Genomic DNA, 19,429 nt, shown 5'->3' with positions numbered 1-19,429 from the left:
AATGAGACATTGTAAAATGAAGAGTATTTTAACAATATTATATATATATATATATGTACATATATATATATATATATATATATATATATATATATATATATATATGAAACATGTATAATCATTTTTTATTTAGATTTATCTGATGGTTACATTGAGCCTTCTTGTTCCGACAGAATCGTCCACTTCAGGGTTTGTAGATAATGTTCCTCTCACATCCTGCAGCTTGGTATTTAGTCTTCATGTTGCATTTTTCAACTTCCATTTTTTTAGAAGGTTGGCAACAATGTTACAGAGGCCTAAATATCACCCAAAATAAAAATTAAAAATAAACACTTTAAATAATAATAATTTAAAAAAGTCACCTTTTCAACTTTTGCGTGGGAGTTCTGGTCCCTTTTAAAAGTAAAAAAAAACAACAAAAAAACAAGGGCTTACTGTATGTATTTATATATATATATATATATATATATATATATATTATATTGATGCTACATTTTTCTAAAATTCAAGACTCAATGTTTTAGTATTCTTTTTTCCATTGTTGATTTAATTCACTCAACATTTTCACTAGCACATTCTACAAGTCTCTGCACCCTGCGGTGCAACGAGGTTTTATAATCTAACAAACAATTCTCTACTGCAGCCACATACTTGTACAGATATCTCCCTGAGATGAAAACTACACAAAACCAAAGTTGTCCTAACCAGAGGAATCATTTAGAAGTCCGCAAAATAATGCCCTTTCACACTAAAACACAACTCTAAACAAATGAAGAATTCTTGTTTCCTTTTAAAAAAAATTGTATAATACAATACAGTATATCTGAATTTAATTTATGTCAAGGTGTATTGTGACATAAAATGAAGATATCACAGCTTTCGTGAACAGAGTTTAAAACCATTCATCCATCAACTTTCTAAGCTGTTTATCCAAGAGGTTAGCAAACGAGCTCGGGTCTATTCTAAATGATTTTCAGTGATAGGCTGTGTACTCTACCCTCAATTTGCAAGGTACTTCCAGAAACCAAGCTATCACACTCATATATAGACCAACAGACAATTTAGAGTCTTCAGTTAACAGAAGAAGTAGATCAAACTGCAACACGTGGAATGAAAAAAACACACACACAAGCATAGGCCGAATGTGCAAACTCCTATTCCCACTTCACTCTTGGAATGCAGTGATTAGTAAAGCAGTGCACGTTCAAGCAAACGCAAAATAACTGCTGGTATGAACGCAACAAATTCAGACATTCAGTAATTTGTCCAAATCAGAGTGGAAATGCATTTACAATAATACTTGAACAGCAATGGGATGAGTTAGGATTTACACTCAACTATACCTTCTTCATTTTTGTTGTTGTTGTTGGTGCGTAATGTCAGTAGTATTTCTGATCTTAGTAGTTGCAGTAGTAGTGCAGCTGCACCATTAATTTTGCTCATCTCTGGAAATTTTTACGATATTAATTTCTTACATTGCATAAATAGGATCATCTCCAACCACAATTTACACATACATCCAAATATATTATGGCCATTTCATGGAAAAACATTGAAAATCACAATTACTATAAGAATAAATCAATAAATAAATAATACATATCTAATCACTAAAACATGTCATATTTATTGTCAAGAAGTTAGAGCTACCACAGCATACCTTTGCAATGCAAACGGGAACCTGTAATTCATTTCACGTAAAAACGCTGCCATGAACCAACACATTTGAATTCTATCTGACTAGCCACAGAAAATGAACAGTTGAAACAGCTGAGGTGTCATGTCAACGGTCAATACAAGTGGCCAGCCATGCAAAGAAAATGTTTTCACTGTTCTGTAGTCTGTAGATCTTGTCATACTGCCCCAACTCTCTCAGGTGAGATTGCTGATGTAGTGCTGGAGTAGGAAAGAAAAAAAAATCTCGTTCATTTTCCAAGCCAGCGCAACTGTTGGTGAACGATAGACGAGGGAATGAAGACAGTTTGCAGAACAGGGGCAGAAAAAAAGCAGGGCAAGCTGTCCACAGCTTGACTGACATCATTTCATTGTAGTTGGGTTGTCTCACGATCACTGGACACAAATTTGATTCTTCAGACTGTCGGCAGAACAGAGAAACAAGAAAAGTTGCATTAATGATACTAAGGCTCAAATGTTTATTTGGATACATAAACTGTATGTTAATTAAGTTCAAATCAACATATGAGCTTGCAGTTACAGCAAACGCCAAAGCAAGAGTCGGTCTTTGAAATGTCTGTGGAATGTGATTTCCAGAAAAGATGGCTCAAAGCAAATGAATTTTCTCCTACACAAACATCCGTCCATGCATTACCCAAGCGACTTTTCCTCACAAGGTTCGCAGGCGTGGCGGAGTCTACCAGTACACTTAAAACTCAAGTTGTTAAAACACGAAGGGGATATGACCAGTTATCTTGTTTCGTTTTGATTGCTTTATGTAGAGTATACTGTACACCAGGCGTGGGCAACCTACGGCCCGGGGGCTACATGCAGCCCGTTAAACGTTTTAATCCGGCCCGCCGAACTTGGAAAAAAAGGAAATGAATAAACCTCGTTATACTGTGGTGCGTCCTAGAGATATATTTTCTTGTAATGCTTTTGTTCACTTTCATTTAAAATAAAATGTATTTTTTTCTCAAATGAGGTGAGACTACCAAAACACTCCATCCGTCTGCTCCTGGTCCAGCCCCTCTGTCAAATTTTAGAACCCATTGTGGCCCGCCAATCAAAACGTTTGCCCACCCCTGCTATAGACCGTTCCTGTTGGCTATGCAGCCTTAGAAGGATCACTCCTGTGCTCCAAAACTACAACTCTTGTACATATTTTCTTTTGTTCCATGTGGCTTACTATTTTCCTACTCTGCAGCAATTTGGTGCATTACTACTGCAGTGCTCTGTGTCTGCTTTGGGGTTTTTGCAGTCACATCATTACAGAAACGGGGTTTGAGGGTGAGCACGACGAGCAGCTTCATTCTTTCAACAGGACACAAACTAGAATTTGCATACATAAAAACAAACCATCTAAAAAATCTGAATAGCGATAAGACTTCAAACCACCCTATCCTTTGCTGTTTTCATACCCCGAACAAAGCTGCTCTGAGTAAATAATGTAGAAGGTTGTTTTGCGTCACAAGGTAGGAGATACTTACAATATCATTCCAGTGTGTACTACCATAATGACAGAAAAGATGCCACATGTCTGCACCAGTTAAAATAAGACATCATTAAATCCCAAAACATTGTGCTGGTTAAATTACAAGCTTCGGTCATAATGTCCTAATAAGTAACGAAGGCCAACTGGGTCTATCTCTGTAATGAAATGTGGCTAATGGGGACATCTAATATATTGTAGCATGCAATCATTGGTAGATATTTAAGGTTCATGCCTGACAAAATTGTCTTTTCCAAAACAAAAAGTACAGTATCGGCTTGATCGACAACAAGGAATTAAAAAAAACAAAAAAAAACAGTTCATGCAATCGCAGTTTGACATCCCCGAATTTTCTCCCCATGATTTTTTAATAAATATTTTTTGGTGTCTTTAGCCCTGCTTTTCGGTTGATACATATACTGAATTTTAGCAGTGTTTTCTGAAGATGGGACCAAAAAAAAGGAAGAGATATTTACTTGAAAAATCCTAGTAAAGTTTTTTTCACTCAGAAATTCTTTGTAAATTTTAAAAGAAGTTTATGAATACATTTTACAAGTTCATTACATTTGAAAAGTCATTCCAAGGTTGAACCCACTTTATGCACACAAATTTCATACACGATGGAGCTCAATGCGAGAGAGGATCGAACCAATTACCTCAAGGTTGGGAGAAGGCCATTCTACATCTGAGCCATGCCACCGTTATGGCTGGTTAGTATATTATTGGTGTCAGGTGCAAACCTCGGAATCCGCCAAAGCACCGTAATTTTTGGCATTTTGAAGTTACCAGTATTATACTCACTCCTGCGTCACAGGGCCATAGCTCTGGTGTAGAGCTACCGTCTCCAAATGTGGAGGATCTCGGTTCAATCCTCAGTCATGTTGAGTAACCTTGTGTATGAAGAGAACCATGTGCAGAAGTAAAAGCTAACCTCCCTTGAGTGGTATATTTTTACTCAATAAATGCGTGAAATTTACTCAAACCGCTTATTGTAAAATTTACTTAGAATGTCTGAGTAAAAAAACTTTCCTAGATTTTTTTCAAGCAAATATCACTCCCCATTTTTTACAGTGCACTCCTGGTCTACAAGGATCAATGATTCATCTGGTGGTACAACTGCAGGGTCTGAATAGCACTCCAGTCACCGTGCTGGAGTATAATCAATCACTTGCTCAACCATACGTCCACCCGCTAATCAAGGGGCATAGAGAAAGCAAAGGATAATGAGACACCGAGACACGTACATGAGGGAGCAATGGGGCAAATGTTTAGAACAAGTTTAGAATGGATCAGGTAGCAGGAAGAATAGAAAATGGAAAAACAATACTTTAAAGCGGCATGCATGCATAGTTTCTACCGTATATCAAGCAGATGGCTTACTGTAGGAGCTCATGAGAGGGCAGTAGGTCGTCATGTTTTGGAGAAATGGTCCTCTGTGGCTTATTATTATAATTTTTTTTAAAGTCAAAATTACTAACTGCCATTCACTTCTTGGGGGGTTCATTCACCTCTCAATTAAGATAGAGTGACATTGCTTGTTATTATTAAATTGTTATTATCACGCTCCCAGCTGACTCCTACCAACAAATCACTCCGCCGGTGTTCCCACCCCAAGCTCTAACACAAACCATTGCAATAACAAACTCACTACACCCACCTACAGGCCAATCTTAGTTTCTTTCAATAGCACTCCCCAACAGGCCCCCACTATCATGACCACTCACGTCGGACATTTTCTCAATTCAAACCATCACTCGCAGACGCTTCCCTCCCACACACAAACAAAGTGGTTTTAACAGTGACAATCTTTTATATGTTAACATTTCAAATCCATGTGACCATGAGCGCATGTCCAGCACAAACATTTACCTGGCTGTGCTGAACGTGCGCTCCCTTTTAAACAAAACTTTTATCATAAACAACCTGATTTTAGACAACAACCTTGAAGGTATTCTTTTATCTGAGACATGGTTAGGTACAGATGCTCCAGTTGCTCTCACCGAGGCTTGCCCACCAAAATTTTGTTTTTTTATTTTCGACCAGAGACTGTAAAAGAGGAGGCGGGACTGCGTCAATTATAAAAACTTCTCTTATTTCAAAGGAAACTATTTTTAACAGGTATTTATCTTTTGACCACCATGCCTTTGTTTTTAGCAGTCCCTCTATTCTCTGCGTCACACTTTATAGACCTCCTCATCACTCTACTTCTTTTATTAGTGAGTTTTCAGCGTTCTTATCGATTTTATATTCCACTTATAACAGAATTCTAATAACTGGCGATTTTAATGTGCACGTTGACAATATCTCGGACCCACTGTCCAGAGAATTTTTAAACCTTTTAAACTATTTTGATTTTAAACAGCATGTCGCACAGCCAACTCACAACAGAGGACACACCCTGGACCTGGTCATAACCTACGGCCTGTCCGTTGGTGTGTCCTCTGTTGTTGACCTGGCTGTGTCAGACCATTACTGTGTATATTTTAACATCGCCAGTTTTAATCAAGAAGCAGCCCCGGTGAGAACAGTGAGAAAACGCTACCTAACTTCTGAGGTGGCTGCAAATTTTAGTGAGATTTTAAAGAGCACTCCTGCTGACATTTTACCTGCACCTTGTAATTTTATTGTTGATAATTTTAACAGGGTTTTAAAATCAACATTAGACTCCGTTGCTCCACTTTTAATAAAAAACATAAAAATCAAGACGATACCCCCGTGGAGAAATGATTTAACTAAGGAATCAAAAAGAAAATGCAGGAGTGCAGAAAGGAGGTGGAGAAAGAGCATCCTTACAGTTCATTATCAAATATTATGTCAACAACTCAAATCCTACAATAAAACAGTCAAACTGGCAAGAATGTCTTACTTCTCAAATCTCATTACAATTAATAAAAACAACCCTAGGTATCTCTTCTCCACCTTCGATCTTTTAACCAGCTCTGATCTTAAAAAGTCCTCACAGACAGCGACAGACGCTCTCTGTGAGGATTTTGCAGACCACTTCAGAAGTAAAATCGATGACATAAGATCCAGTCTTTTAGCTCATCAAAATGTAACTTCTATTAACGCTGGACAGTCATTTTTACCAGAGGAAACACTGGAAAGTTTTGCCCTGGTTGATGCAAGGACACTTGGTCGAGTTTTCTCCCAGGTAAATCAAACAACCTGCCTTTTAGATCCAATTCCCACATCACTTTTAAAAGTTTTTTATGGATTTTTTTGAGAAACAGATTTTAAATATAGAATATAGTTAATTGCTCTCTTCAGACGGGTGTCTTCCCCACTGCGTTTAAAACGGCGGTGGTGAAGCCCCTTCTCAAGAAGAGCAATTCAGACCCCAGTGTATTAAATAATTACAGACCTGAATCCAACTTACCGTTTTTAAGTAAGATTTTAGAAAAAATAGTTTTTCTACAGTTAAATTATTTTTTAAATCCAAATAATGTTTTAGAGGAATTTCAATCTGGTTTTAGAATGAACCACATTACAGAGACAGCTCTTTTAAGGATTTTAAATGATTTCAGGTGTTTTGCAGATGCAAAAAAACTCACAGTTTTGGTGCTACTGGATTTAAGTGCCGCGTTTGACACAGTAGATCACCACATTTTATTAAATAGACTTAAAAACCTAGTGGGCATCTCTGGTACTGCTTTTAACTGGTTTTATTCCTATCTCACAGACAGACGTTTCTTTGTAAGTATGGATACCTGTTCCTCCAAAACCCATGAAATTAAATGTGGGGTTCCCCAAGGTTCAATTTTAGGCCCAATACTTTTTAATCTGTACATGCTTCCTCTTGGGGATGTCATAAGGAGACACGGCATCAGCTCCCACAGCTACGCTGATGACACACAGCTGTATATTGCCGTGTCTCCGGATGACACAAAGCCTATCGATACCCTTTTAAATTGCATTTTAGATATTAAGTCATGGATGGCAGAGAATTTCCTACAGCTCAATCAGGACAAAACAGAGGTTTTAGTTATCGGTCCTGAAGGTCAGAGAGAAAAACTTTTATCAAAACTACAAGATTATAAATCATCACAATTTGTGAAGAACCTGGGCGTCATTTTTGACTCTGAGCTCAGTTTTATTCCTCATATTAAAAATGTAACCAAGATTGGTTTTTATCACCTTAAGAATATAGCCAGAGTCCGCCCGTTTCTCTCTCGGGCTAACACGGAGGTGCTGATGCATGCTTTTATTTCCTGCCGCCTAGATTACTGTAATGCCCTGCTCTCTGGTCTTCCCAAAAAGAGTATTTCTAGTCTACAACTACTTCAGAATTCAGCCGCACGGGTGCTGACGAGGACCAGGGGGCGGGCACATATTACACCAGTTTTAAAATCGCTGCATTGGCTCCCCGTGTGTTTCAGGATTGATTTTAAGGTGCTTCTATTAGTTTTTTAGTCTTGGGCCATCTTATTTATCTGACTTTCTTTTCTCGTATCAATCCTCGCGGAGCCTGAGGTCCTCTGGCACCGGCCTGTTAATTATTCCTAGGGTGAGGACTGGAACACATGGCGAGGCTGCATTCAGCCATTCTGGTCCTCGTCTATGGAATAGCCTGCCGGAGGACATCAGGTCCGCAGAGACTGTTGATATTTTTAAAAGGAGGCTCAAGACTCACCTTTTTAGTTTGGCTTTTAAATAATTTATCTTAGTCTTTTAATTCAGGACTGTCATTTGACCTATTATCATTGTCTTTAATTTTTTTTTAGCTTCTTTGTCTTTTAGTATCATAATTTTTCTTATATATTTTCTTTTATATATTTTAGCTCCAGTGTTTCCTCAAGGGGGGCCTCCGCGCTGGGAGGTGTGGCTGGCCTTCTCACAGGGGGTTTCATCCCGGAGGCTCCTTAGGCCCGGCGGACCGGGGCCCTCTGCACTATGTGTAGGGTCTACCCCGGTCAGTCTGGGCCAGGGGTCTGTGTGTTGGCGGAGCTCCCTGTGGCCGTGGGCCGTCATCCCTCTCAGCGCGGATGACCTACCCTGGGTACATTTTCTCAAATGGTTTCTCTGTGCCTTACATGTCTTTCTACTAAGATGGTTTATTAAGTTGTGTGAATGCGAGTGTTCTGTGTTTATGCGAGTTCAGGCGTGTATGTGGATGTGTCTTGTGTTTATGTTGAGTGGGTGGAATGGGTTTTAGTTTTTTGTTGTATTTTGGATGTTTTTATTGTACAGCACTTTGAGCTGCATTTTATGTACGAAAAGTGCTCTATAAATAAAATTTGATTGATTGATTGATTGATTATCATTTAATTATTATTATTATTATTATTATTACTATTATTATTATTAAGAGAAACAATCTTCTTTGCTTGTACAGAGAGCTCTGAAAACATTACTTACGTAGCGTACTGGGCTGTTATTTTGAGACTTGGTGATGGGGAAAATAGGGTTGCAGTCAAAGTAGTGTGGTGGCATCATCGCTTTTGCCATTTGTCCATCCTTATATTTGAGTGCCAGTGCCTAGGAGATAAACTTGTCATGGAAATTTGTGTCCCTTTTCTGAGCAACTAATGGTTCCAAGGTGGGAAAATGGCCTTGTGCCTTTTAGAGCTCCAGCTGTGTGTTGCTGTAAATCACATTCATTAAACGGGAGATGAGTGTTGGAACAACATTACCTCACAAAATGCTTCTGCCTTGTTTTCTGGTCCAGTGCACAGGAACCACATGATGATTTTTTTTTTCTAGTCACCAATGTTTCATACATTCCTCAGCTTACTGACGTGGTCACTTAATAATCGCTCCACATACTGAATCTTCAAACCCAATTTCATTATTTTTCATTGTTGATATGTTTATATGTTGAAAATAAAAAAATAAAAGTTTTTCATTGCTCGTCTCCAAATAGTTTTCTTTCGGGTTGCATCGGCACTTATCAAGTGTTAAGTAAGATAACTAAGTAAATCTTAAGTTATCCGCCCATTTACCAAAATGCGTAATGTGAGCATTATGTTGCATTATGGTGTCACGATTCGGCAAACTTATCTAACCACCACTCCACAGCGAGATTCTCCGTCTTTGACTTGGCAGGAAAACTGGGTGAAAAACTACTCTGGACTTCGCAAGAAAACGCTGTCTGCCTAATGGCAAGTCCGTAGCTTCACCCCTGCTATTCAGAGTAAGACAAACCGTAATCAGCAGTATATACAGCCGGGTATAAATGCAACAGTTTTATATAGCATTTTTCTGGGCAGTAAGACACTTCACAATGGATACATTATTCATGCATCACATATTCACACTCTGGTGGTGGTAAACTACATTCTGTAGCCTAGTGTGACTAGCAGTATGCGCCTACGGTCCCTCAAACCATCTCCAAACATTCACACCCAGCCGTACACCAGTGTGAGTGACATTGGAGACAAGGCGGGTGAAGTTGTCTTACCCAAGGAGACAACAACACGACTCAGACAGAGTAGGATTCGAACAGCCAGCCCTTTGGTTACTGGATGACCCGCTCTGCTTCCTGAGCCATGGCCGCCCCATTGTACAAACATACATCATTAACTTGCAGAAGCTCTAAATGGCTAATTTCGGCAAGACAAAAATAGGGTGGGTCAAGTGTTTGATTATCTTTGATCTTTTTCATGAAAGCATGTCACAGAGCTGATTAATACACATGCCAATTGCTTGAACTTAAAAAAAAATGCATGATGTCCTCTTTGAAGACCTATTGTGAATTAAGTTCAGAAAATGGCAAATTCTTTTTGTGTAACAAGTATAGCATTTACACCAAATACAAATAATAAACCATGAAATTTTTTTTTTTATTTGCTATATTTGACAAAATAATCGTTTTCCCAAAGTTAGATTCTGCCGAGCGACAAATGTTATGCGACGTCATACCAAGAGCTCAAAATAGAAAGTGCATTAAGTGAGTCAGAAATTGACTCAGTAAGCGAAATATCAAACGTATCTGAGGGGGTCCAGGTATTTGAAGAGTTGGAGGAAGAGGAGCCGGTTGAAATTATGTTCGTTGGACCATAGATGTACGAGTCAGATGCTCAGGAGAACAAGAATATTGCGCCTGAGCGATTGGCTTGGAGTAGAAACTAGACGCATCGAGATTGGAAGAATGGTAAGATATATATGTAGGGATAATTAGCTTTGCATTATTTAAATTTGATGCTCTGATGTGCTGTAAATGAGGCACGGTTAGATGGGTTGGCTTCCTACTTTGTCATTGCAAGGTATTTAAGGTATAGATACACTTGCAACTCTCCACTTAACACCCGCCCGCTCGTTCTCCTCTGCTCCTTGCAAGCACACTCTGCATAAATGCATCACAGCCGCCAGTCACACACTATGTGTCACAATACACGCAACACACATGTTTTTCAAAACGGATTGTATCACACCTTCCTTTTTTGTGAACCCTTTGTTATATGAAAAACAACAAAACAGAGGTCTTCGAAGTGTTTGTGGCAAATGGCAATAGTCAACACTGGATTGAAATTCCCACTCTTTGCCAGAATGAAATCCGACCATTTCTGCGCCCTATTTTTTTGCTTTGGCCACCCAGACAACAGATGCTTCCCAGAATGCGATCAATGCATCACCACACAGCGCTGAGGCATTTCGCCGAATAACGCAAAAACAACGTCAGTTGAGCAGCTCACCGGACAATCAACAATGTAGTACAATGGCGACTGGAGGCTCGTTGTTCCGTAAAAGACGTCGTTCCCAGAGAACAGCGGTTATAGCTGGACAAAAGCATGTTCGTTGTTAGGGCGTTGTTATGGCTCTAACTATTAATCTAAGACATTTGCGTTAAAAAAACCAACGTGAGTATTCTTAAAATGTATCTATTACTCAAAATATGGTGGTTGAAGACACTTATTTCGTATGAATGAAGACATGTTTCTAATTCAATTGCAACCCAGTTATGTGTGCCAATGTATCATGCAAGAGGATTGTTTTATTGGCTTAGTGGCATGGAAGGTGACTGCTATTTGTAGCAGCAGGAAGGAGTGGTTGATTGCTCCCCATCGGCTTTCATTGACTGCCATGCCTGAAAGGACACAAAGCAAAGGTTGCGGATACACTCAAAGCCTGCCAATGACACAGACAAACAACAACAATGTTATTGCCAATTGCGGTCAGTCAGTGCAAGACCAAATTTGTCATCGTCTCTATATGTGGCAATGTAGTTTTCAAATGTAAATTGATGGCTTTATTGAATCGGGGGGGATATGTTGTCTATAAATGTATAGATCCATGTGACCTCCATTCGGTAGGGGATGGTAGTGTGCGGAAGAAAAGAGAAAGAAGGAAGAAAAAGAGCGATGTGTGGTTGTCGAGAAAAGATGAGAGTAAATACGAAGAGACAAACTAACCATCCATCCATTATCTGAACCACTTCTCCTCACAAGGGTCACGGGGGAGAGAAACTAAATATATGGATTTGTGTGTTTCATCTTGCACCAACACAATAAGCCCTAACACCTGTTGAATAATTCAGCCGAGCTATAGAAACACTGCACCTTTGAGTGCGGACACATTTTTTTGTAGTTCAGCGATGCAAACACTGTACTGTGTTACAAAAACAATTAATAGTCTAAAGTCCATGACCATGTTATTAGCTCAAAAGAGGGGCTGAAATAAACTGCGGTTCAGTTTTAAAATGTTTTTTTTTTTTTAATAGAGATATTCTGGTTTTAGTAAGATGGATGAAGTAAGCAAATGTAATTATTGCGATACAGAGCACAAATGAAACTAGCCATGAATAATTAATTATATGATATAGATTTACGGGCCAGACTAAAACAATTAGCCACAGTGGAACCATTTAAACTTTGTACTACAATAGTTCTTATTTTTTCCCAGTGAAGAATGGAATTCATCAGAGACAGGTGGTCGGGAGCTAAAGCAGTCACAACTCAACAATTATTTTTATTAATGGTTTTATTTTGTTATTTAATTGTGTTTTTAATGATATGCAAGCAAACTCACTACTTTTAAAGTGAGTATTCAATGTATAAATAAGTAAATGTCAGATTCTACATACGGGACTGTTTTTTTATTTTCGCATGCTTGTCCTGGCCCATAGAAATAAGTAACACCTTTGGAGTGATTCTCAAATGAGCACCAGAGGTTGTTGCTGTTCATTATTTATTTCCCGACCCATCGACCTCATGGATGTACACTTAAAAATTTACAGCATACCTGGGCAAAGTGCGGCCCATGGGCGACATCTGGGCCATTCACAGTCTCTAACTGGGCTCTCGCATTTTATTCAAACAAAACAATTTTCTGCCTTTTAAAATGACATAAAAATTATATTTGGCCTCTTCCAAAAACGAAGTGCATGAGAATGTCTATATGTTGAACCCTGACTTGCAGTATGGGAGCATATGATCAGTCGATTTAGCGCAATTCTCTGTAACACTTGATTTGAAGTTTGTTCATAAGACCATCATAATCATGACATGACACCTGTCCTGAGCATTAATGACAGATGTCACAAAGTGTCATTCTGTAAATTACGTCACTTTTGATACATTGATCAATGTCAACTTTGCATCAAAAGTGACATCATTTTCCAAACAAAACTTAATGACATATGTCATAGGGATTCATTCATCTTCATGACAGGTGTCATGATTATCTTGTGAACCAACTTCAAATAAAGTGTTACCCAGTTCTCTAAGGGAGCTGTCCGGTCCGCTGTTTTTTTTTGCACCATGGACTGTTTTCACGTAAAACCATATTCTGACAGACCTCCAAAGGCGCTATGCAGTGAAAACAAGATGTTTGGCCACTGCCACCACTCCGTTTGTGCGGGAGTTGCTCGTGTGTCCCCCGGTAGACTACAGTCAGACCAGCCAAGTCAAGCCAGCATCCTCAATGTTCATACTATACATCACGTCAAGTTAGAGACAACGCGCTTCCAGGACCCACATCAAAATAAGTCTCATTGAGGGGAGTGCTGCAGAAGAGTTATGGGAGAGTGTGGAAACTGAAGACTATTAAACGTCGCGGTAGCAATGGAAAATCAAAACAATCGACCCTTGAGGAATGCTTTTGGGTTTAAAAAAAATCTTCCAATAAGCATGACAAAGGGGATGGAGTTGGTTTTGATGAGAGGATGACACTTCATCCTCATAAAAGCAAGCAGCTATCACACGGCGCAGGGATCGCTTCTCCTGAGTTTTCCCACAGCCAAGTCGACGAATACAAGCCGGATTTAGATTAGTCAGAACAATATCTGACATGAGTGAAAGCAGCAGAGAATCGTCACTGGAGCCACCAGAACGAGGAGGTCAGTGCTAAGTAGCTTGCAAATTCCTGTTCAGAGCGTTGTCACACTTCATGCTCTCATCCGTTTTATGCATATTACTATGCTCTGCTATACAATGAAGTTGCCAGAAATACTAATAATATATGTACAGATTATGCATCCTGTACATGTGGACAAAATATGGCGCGGACATGTGCAGCGCGACTGCTCGATAGGCGGAGGAGAGAGAGAGAGTGAGCGAGAGATTGCGAGAGAGAGAGAGAGAGAGATTCAGAAATGTAACAAAACACCAATGTGATGTGAGAAGTGTAGTGTTCCCCTGCACCAGGGCAATTGTTTTAGTGTATACCACACGCAAAAAAAAAAAGTGTAACTTGTATGGGGGAGGCAGGGTGCAACCACAAACACATGGACACACTAGTTCATTTCAGCATTTCAATTTTTTTTTTTAATGTGCAAATAAATTATTTTGTTCTCAAAAGCACTTTTTGTCCCGCTGTTTTTGTTATTCCATAGGAGGAAAGCATTATTTAGATGTTTGAATTGTCACAAAAGAAAAAATAGTTATAGTTAGTGTTAAAGTCAAGGTTGTGCTTGGAATGTTTGTTTTCACAAAAAGCTTTTTTTCTAATTTTTTTTGGCAGGAATGCTCTGATGGAACGCCACACGTGATGTTCTGCTGTGGTACGCTAACATATTGTAGTGTCAACTGTGGATTATGGCGGCTTTAGTCAGCGAACTCACGTGTTTTAAAAACCAAAACACATTTTTTTATATACTTGTCATTGTTAATGGCTGGGTGACATCGAAACAGCAAGAGCACACTCACTAAGTCACGACCACGCACTGTGTGTTACATTTAAGAGCTCGGAAATCTCACCACCAAAAGTACAACATGACACATTTGCCACAAGCCATGAACGGCAACGCCCGACAATGAAACATAACCTCTCTTGGTTGTTAAAATATACTAATTTACAGTGCTAAAAATGTTGGGAAAAAATGGGTTGTGTGTGGATATAGTAACAGTTGTGTTTTGCTGAGCTGTTATTTCTGAGTTTTATGATATGCGTCATGCATGAGTTCTCGCTCTCGCGCTCTCTCTCTCTCTCTCTCCATCCCTTCCTCCCTCCCTCCGGGTGACTCATGACGAGAAACGGTCGTTAACGTCGTCCCACAGTAGCTGTGAGGTAATAATAAAAATGGAGATCACTAAACTAACTTCTGACGTCATGTCTTTGGAAGACGTTACAATATGTTCCTCCTAGTCTTTATTTTATTTTTTTCAGGTACATACCACATTTTGAGTGTGTAGATGATATTTTATGCATTCTAGAGAAGCAAGACGTTTTGTATTTAGGTTAAATAAGAACAAAATTAAAAATCAATTCAAATGATGATCTTCGTTTTCTTTAGCACAGTGCATTTCTTCAATTTTATTCATATGATTTCAGTCCCTTCTACAGTAAGAAAATGGATTGGTGCTCAATAAAAGTGAAATAAAATGAATATAAAAAAAATATTTTAGTATTTATTCGTACAAATCTCTCTTTCTCTCTCTGTCTCTCTCTCTCTAAAAAAACACCTTTTTGTGGATTACATGGGGGGAAATAGGGCTAATTATGGAGGAAGTGGTGGCCTAGGGGCTCGCGTGTGGTTTGGATTCCCCACTGGAGCCTGATCAGTGTAAAGTACGGTTCGTGCATCCGTGTGCCTTTATGTGTGTTTGTGTGTGACAGACTGTAACAGCAGATGTGCATGGAAACCCCATGGCTCCAACAAGCAGTGCAGGCATGCGTGACTAAAGCATGGTGCTGTTGTCCCGTCTTCTGATGCCAGCATCCCTGTGGACGTGTGCAACAAGAAACGGCCTCACAGGAAGAATTAATACCTGGAGGAGCAACTCATGTAACATCTGTCATATAAGACAAACTGCAGAGGTGGTGCTGCTTCAGCTACATTTACGTCAATGAAACAAAACAAATTGGGGCTGGTGCCTTGCTGACGGAGATCTCGACAACACTGAGGAAGCAGACTGACAATCAATTTAGTAACAAGTCTGTTTTACAGACAGCTGTTGTTCCGATTAAGTCGGGATTTCAAAGGAGCGTTTAAGAATTTAAAGGATGAAGCGGTTACGATTTTTAACTGTTGTCCCAAAATTCAGTTGAAAAATTTAGCTGACAGGATGTGTGACATCATGTTTTAAAGTGGCAAGGGATTTCCATCCTTAATCATAAGAATAATCGTCGTCAATCGCCGTCTGTCTTCATCCTCTTAAAGCGCTACAGTCCTTGCATTTATCCATCCGTCCCGTCCGGTTGTAGGCACAGCTTGATGACTAACTGCACATTGTATTGGTAGAAATGGGTCAAGTTGTCATCAGTTAGAAAGCTGTTGCTTGGTTGTCCACTTGCCTGCATTTTAGACTGCCCCCCAAAAAATCCAGATAACTGGGAGGGTAAAAATAAAATTGTAGCGATAAAGTTCAGCAATTCAGTACTGAATTGTTAGTCAGTCTATCTAAATTAAAAACACTTGGGTTCTAAAACAATGTATTTACAAAAAAATAATAAAAAAATAAATAAAACAAAACAAATGTCTTTACAGGGTTTTTAATGTTCAAGTGTTTGTTTTTAAAGATTTTTATTCCATATTTTTTCAACACTTTTGATTGTAATCATACCATACTTAACTGCATTTTTATTTTCTTGTCACGAGAGGAGCAAGATTTGTACCCATAAGCAGACATAGCACAGACGTATAAAATGAAAAGACTTCATATACAAAAATTTCAAGTAAAAACACAGCAGGGCTGGATTCAGAAAACATGGAAGAAAGCTGACATCCTCATGCGAAGAAAGATTGACATTGTACTGAGAACGTGTCACTCAGTAATTACAGCTTAAATACTGTAGGACATCAGACGGCCTACATGACATAATTTAGGAACCAAGCATAAAAGAATCATAGCAACCATATTGCAACTGATACATCAAGATACTTTAAGCAACAACCATCTACAACACTTGTATTCAAACAGTGGCTTACAATAATAAATAAAAGTATATTTAGGAATGAAACCTCTGCCTCATTTTCAATGAAAACCTAAGCCATATATTACTGTATTTTGATGATGCTCACAATGGTGGTTCTTGTACAATGACTTGTTTTTTAGGTGGTACTTGCTGTCTGAGAAAGTTTGAGAGGTACCACCGCCTTAGTTGAATGAGCAACACATACTGTATATTTTCAGAGTTAAGTTCATAAATTACCAAAGTGCACAAATAGTGTTAAATAATACTGGAACTGGACATGATGAGGCCATATTTGCATAGACCTCCTTTCTTGCTCAATGGCCTAAAAGCTGCAGACTCGTGATGTCCAGACACAACAAAGTGATTATTATTATTATTGCAGGATTAAAAATGTGACAGATTTTTGACCAAATATTCGCCAACAGGAAATATTGGTTCACGTTTTGTGGGGAGAAGATAATCTGTAATGGGACTGAGCTCTACCAGGGTGCCGCCAGCAAATTAAGCCCATCTAAAATTTCAGTCACAGCATCGCCTCGTTCCACAATATTCTCATAATTTATGCATGCAATGTGAATGCACTGTATCTAAAATGCGCAGGCCTTCTTGGGGAGCAGGGGATTTCAAGGACACAGATGAACGCAACCCGAACATTTTTCATGCCAAAATGTGAAGTAGTATTTAGCATTAGGTACATCAACATCAATACTTAAAATGTACAAATGAGCTCTACTTCTGGACCCCACAGTAGCGTGATCAACTCACTTGTTTTGGTGCTTGGAGCCTTGCAGATGTGCGTGGTACTGTGCCACCGAATTCAATGTCATGCTGCACACTTCACAGGTATAGCTTCGTTTCAGACCTGGAAGTACACAAACAAAGTACGTGCATTTCAGAAGCAATCTTTTTCACTTGAGTTGCAGTGTGAATGTGAAATTCATCACTTCAGTCTGATTTACGAGACGTTTGTGCAAACTTGATTGCTCATGGTGCAAACCAGCGTGCGAAGCGGTGCCAGTGCAACAGACTAAATGAGAAGCAGCGGAGAGAAATTTATTGCTCATGTAAACATCTTTAAAATGACATTTGAAAAAAAAACATCATGACATCTTTTCTATTCAGCAATGTTCTCACGGTGCTTCTGAATGAACTATGGGCTTCCAAGAAGGGGCAACGGCAAATCATTTATGACTAAAATGTTTCGATTCTGCATTTCCTTGCGTGTGGGACATTTCAGCACACTGTGACTATTGGAGCTGCCCTCTCCCAAAACAATTTTCTGGCTCTAGTCAAGGTGGAGGGAATTATAAGCAGTTCCCAATACTAGTAAGTGTTAACATAAATATTCAGGCTTCTGCTAAAATGCCTCCAAAATAGCAGGAAAAACCTGTTAGAACTGAAATATATTTGCGTTTAATCAGAGGCACTGAACTCATTTACTACCATTGACGGCTTAAGACGTCAAATATCCATTTTTTTTTACTCGGCTGGTTAAAATGTTGGCAGGTGTGTATTGATTGACCCTATTTAACATCCCATTCAAAAGAGGGTGTGCAAAAGGTGTGCAATCAGATCATTTCATTTTTTAGATTTTTACCATCCTTCAAAAAAAGGCATTTTCTTCACATAGGTTGTACAAGGACACGTTTATGAAATTAATGATCTTGGTCACTTTTTTTGCATCACAGTTGCCATTTCAATATAGACTTTTTATATCCACTGTATATGACCAGTATGAAAATGTGGACAATGTGTTGCGGGAAAAAACAGCGTTTCATTCTGATTTCAGGCCTTCCAGAGTGAGTTATGTTAAGAAAACCATCTTAAAACTATTTATATTGATTGATTATAATGAAAAATGAGGACCAGATTTTTTTTTGCCTTTCCAGTAAATCTGTATCCATCACTGTCACAGTGCAAATATATTGAAATAAAGTTTAATCTTAATCGACAATTCGAAGCTGGTAATAGAGAACATTGGTGTTGCATCAATGGATTAAAATGTTTCCTTCCAACCACCATATTGTAAGTTTTCAGTGTTGCATGCACCACATCAGGCACAGGCCAGATGTTATATCATAAGTTATGCAGCAAGCACCGATGCTCTGTTTTGCAGTAGCCCTTGACTGCTTGCTTCTCAAACCAGTCTTGACAGGATAGAAGATTGCACAGCAGCCCAAATATCAATCAGATGCAGCCACCTGCGGCTCTTCCCTCATGGTGTCCTGGAAGCCTTCTGGCCTCATCCCTAGCAGGGTTCACATGGAACCATGTATTCCGATTCAAAGAAATCCATTTCCAGACACAAACTGAATGAAAATGCCCCATGAAGACTTTCTGTCATTCAAATTGAAATCTTACGGAATGTCGACCTATGGTCACCTGTTTACATGAGAAGTGATCTATTCTGATCTGCCGTTTTCAGGCTGCGCTACGTTAATCAGATCATGCATGCTCAATTAATTGAAAATTCAACATTGACCACAGGTGTGAGTGGGATTGTCAATGGACAGGATGTCAGCTAAAACTTCCAGTCCTTCATATGGTGATGCTTGTAAGAGTTTTCTGAACCGAAGTAAAGCTGTGAAAGGAGCATTTTATGGTGCTACTCAGGCTGAAGTCATCCTCTGGGACACTCCCAAAAAAGATGCTTCAGACAACATCCATGAAGTAATGTAGCACTCTTCTCTCTGCCGAGGTAATGGATGGAAGTGAGATCACCAGCTGGGGTTACACACTTTCTGTTGCTATTTTCTTTTTCAATGACAGCTATGCATTGTTTATGTGGAAAGCATTATTAGGAAAGGCCTGGTTCATTTGAGTTCTATAAAGTATTGACAGATATTGCATTTTGCTTTCATTCATCATTTATTCATAAATCCATCTTTTAAAAGGCACCACACCTGAAGCACATTTTTCGGCTACATTTAGACAAGCCATGAAGCGCTTACTTGACTGAGATTTGTTCATTTG

At 39.0% G+C, this 19,429-nt stretch overlaps 1 protein-coding gene across 1 annotated transcript in view; it reads right to left on the bottom strand.

Moving 5' to 3' along the window:
• Positions 1-483: 483 nt before the first annotated feature.
• The window catches only part of zmat4a (zinc finger, matrin-type 4a), a 92,200-nt gene continuing 73,254 nt past the window's right edge, over positions 484-19,429 (bottom strand). Inside the window, exons 6-7 of the mRNA XM_088306794.1 lie at positions 17,222-17,318; positions 484-2,095 (exon numbers count right to left, since the gene is read on the bottom strand). Coding sequence (XP_088162920.1) covers positions 2,068-2,095; positions 17,222-17,318 — 125 coding nt within the window. The 3' untranslated portion in view covers positions 484-2,067. The remainder of the gene's footprint in view (positions 2,096-17,221; positions 17,319-19,429) is intronic.

Source organism: Idiotropiscis lumnitzeri, chromosome 1 (assembly GCF_059441095.1).
Source record: "Idiotropiscis lumnitzeri isolate Australia: NSW breed Sydney's pygmy pipehorse chromosome 1, RoL_Ilum_1.0, whole genome shotgun sequence".
In the NCBI taxonomy this organism is placed as follows: domain Eukaryota; kingdom Metazoa; phylum Chordata; class Actinopteri; order Syngnathiformes; family Syngnathidae; genus Idiotropiscis; species Idiotropiscis lumnitzeri.
The sequence above is the reverse complement of the archived record's forward strand: the minus strand, read 5'-3'. Positions and strand labels throughout refer to the sequence as shown.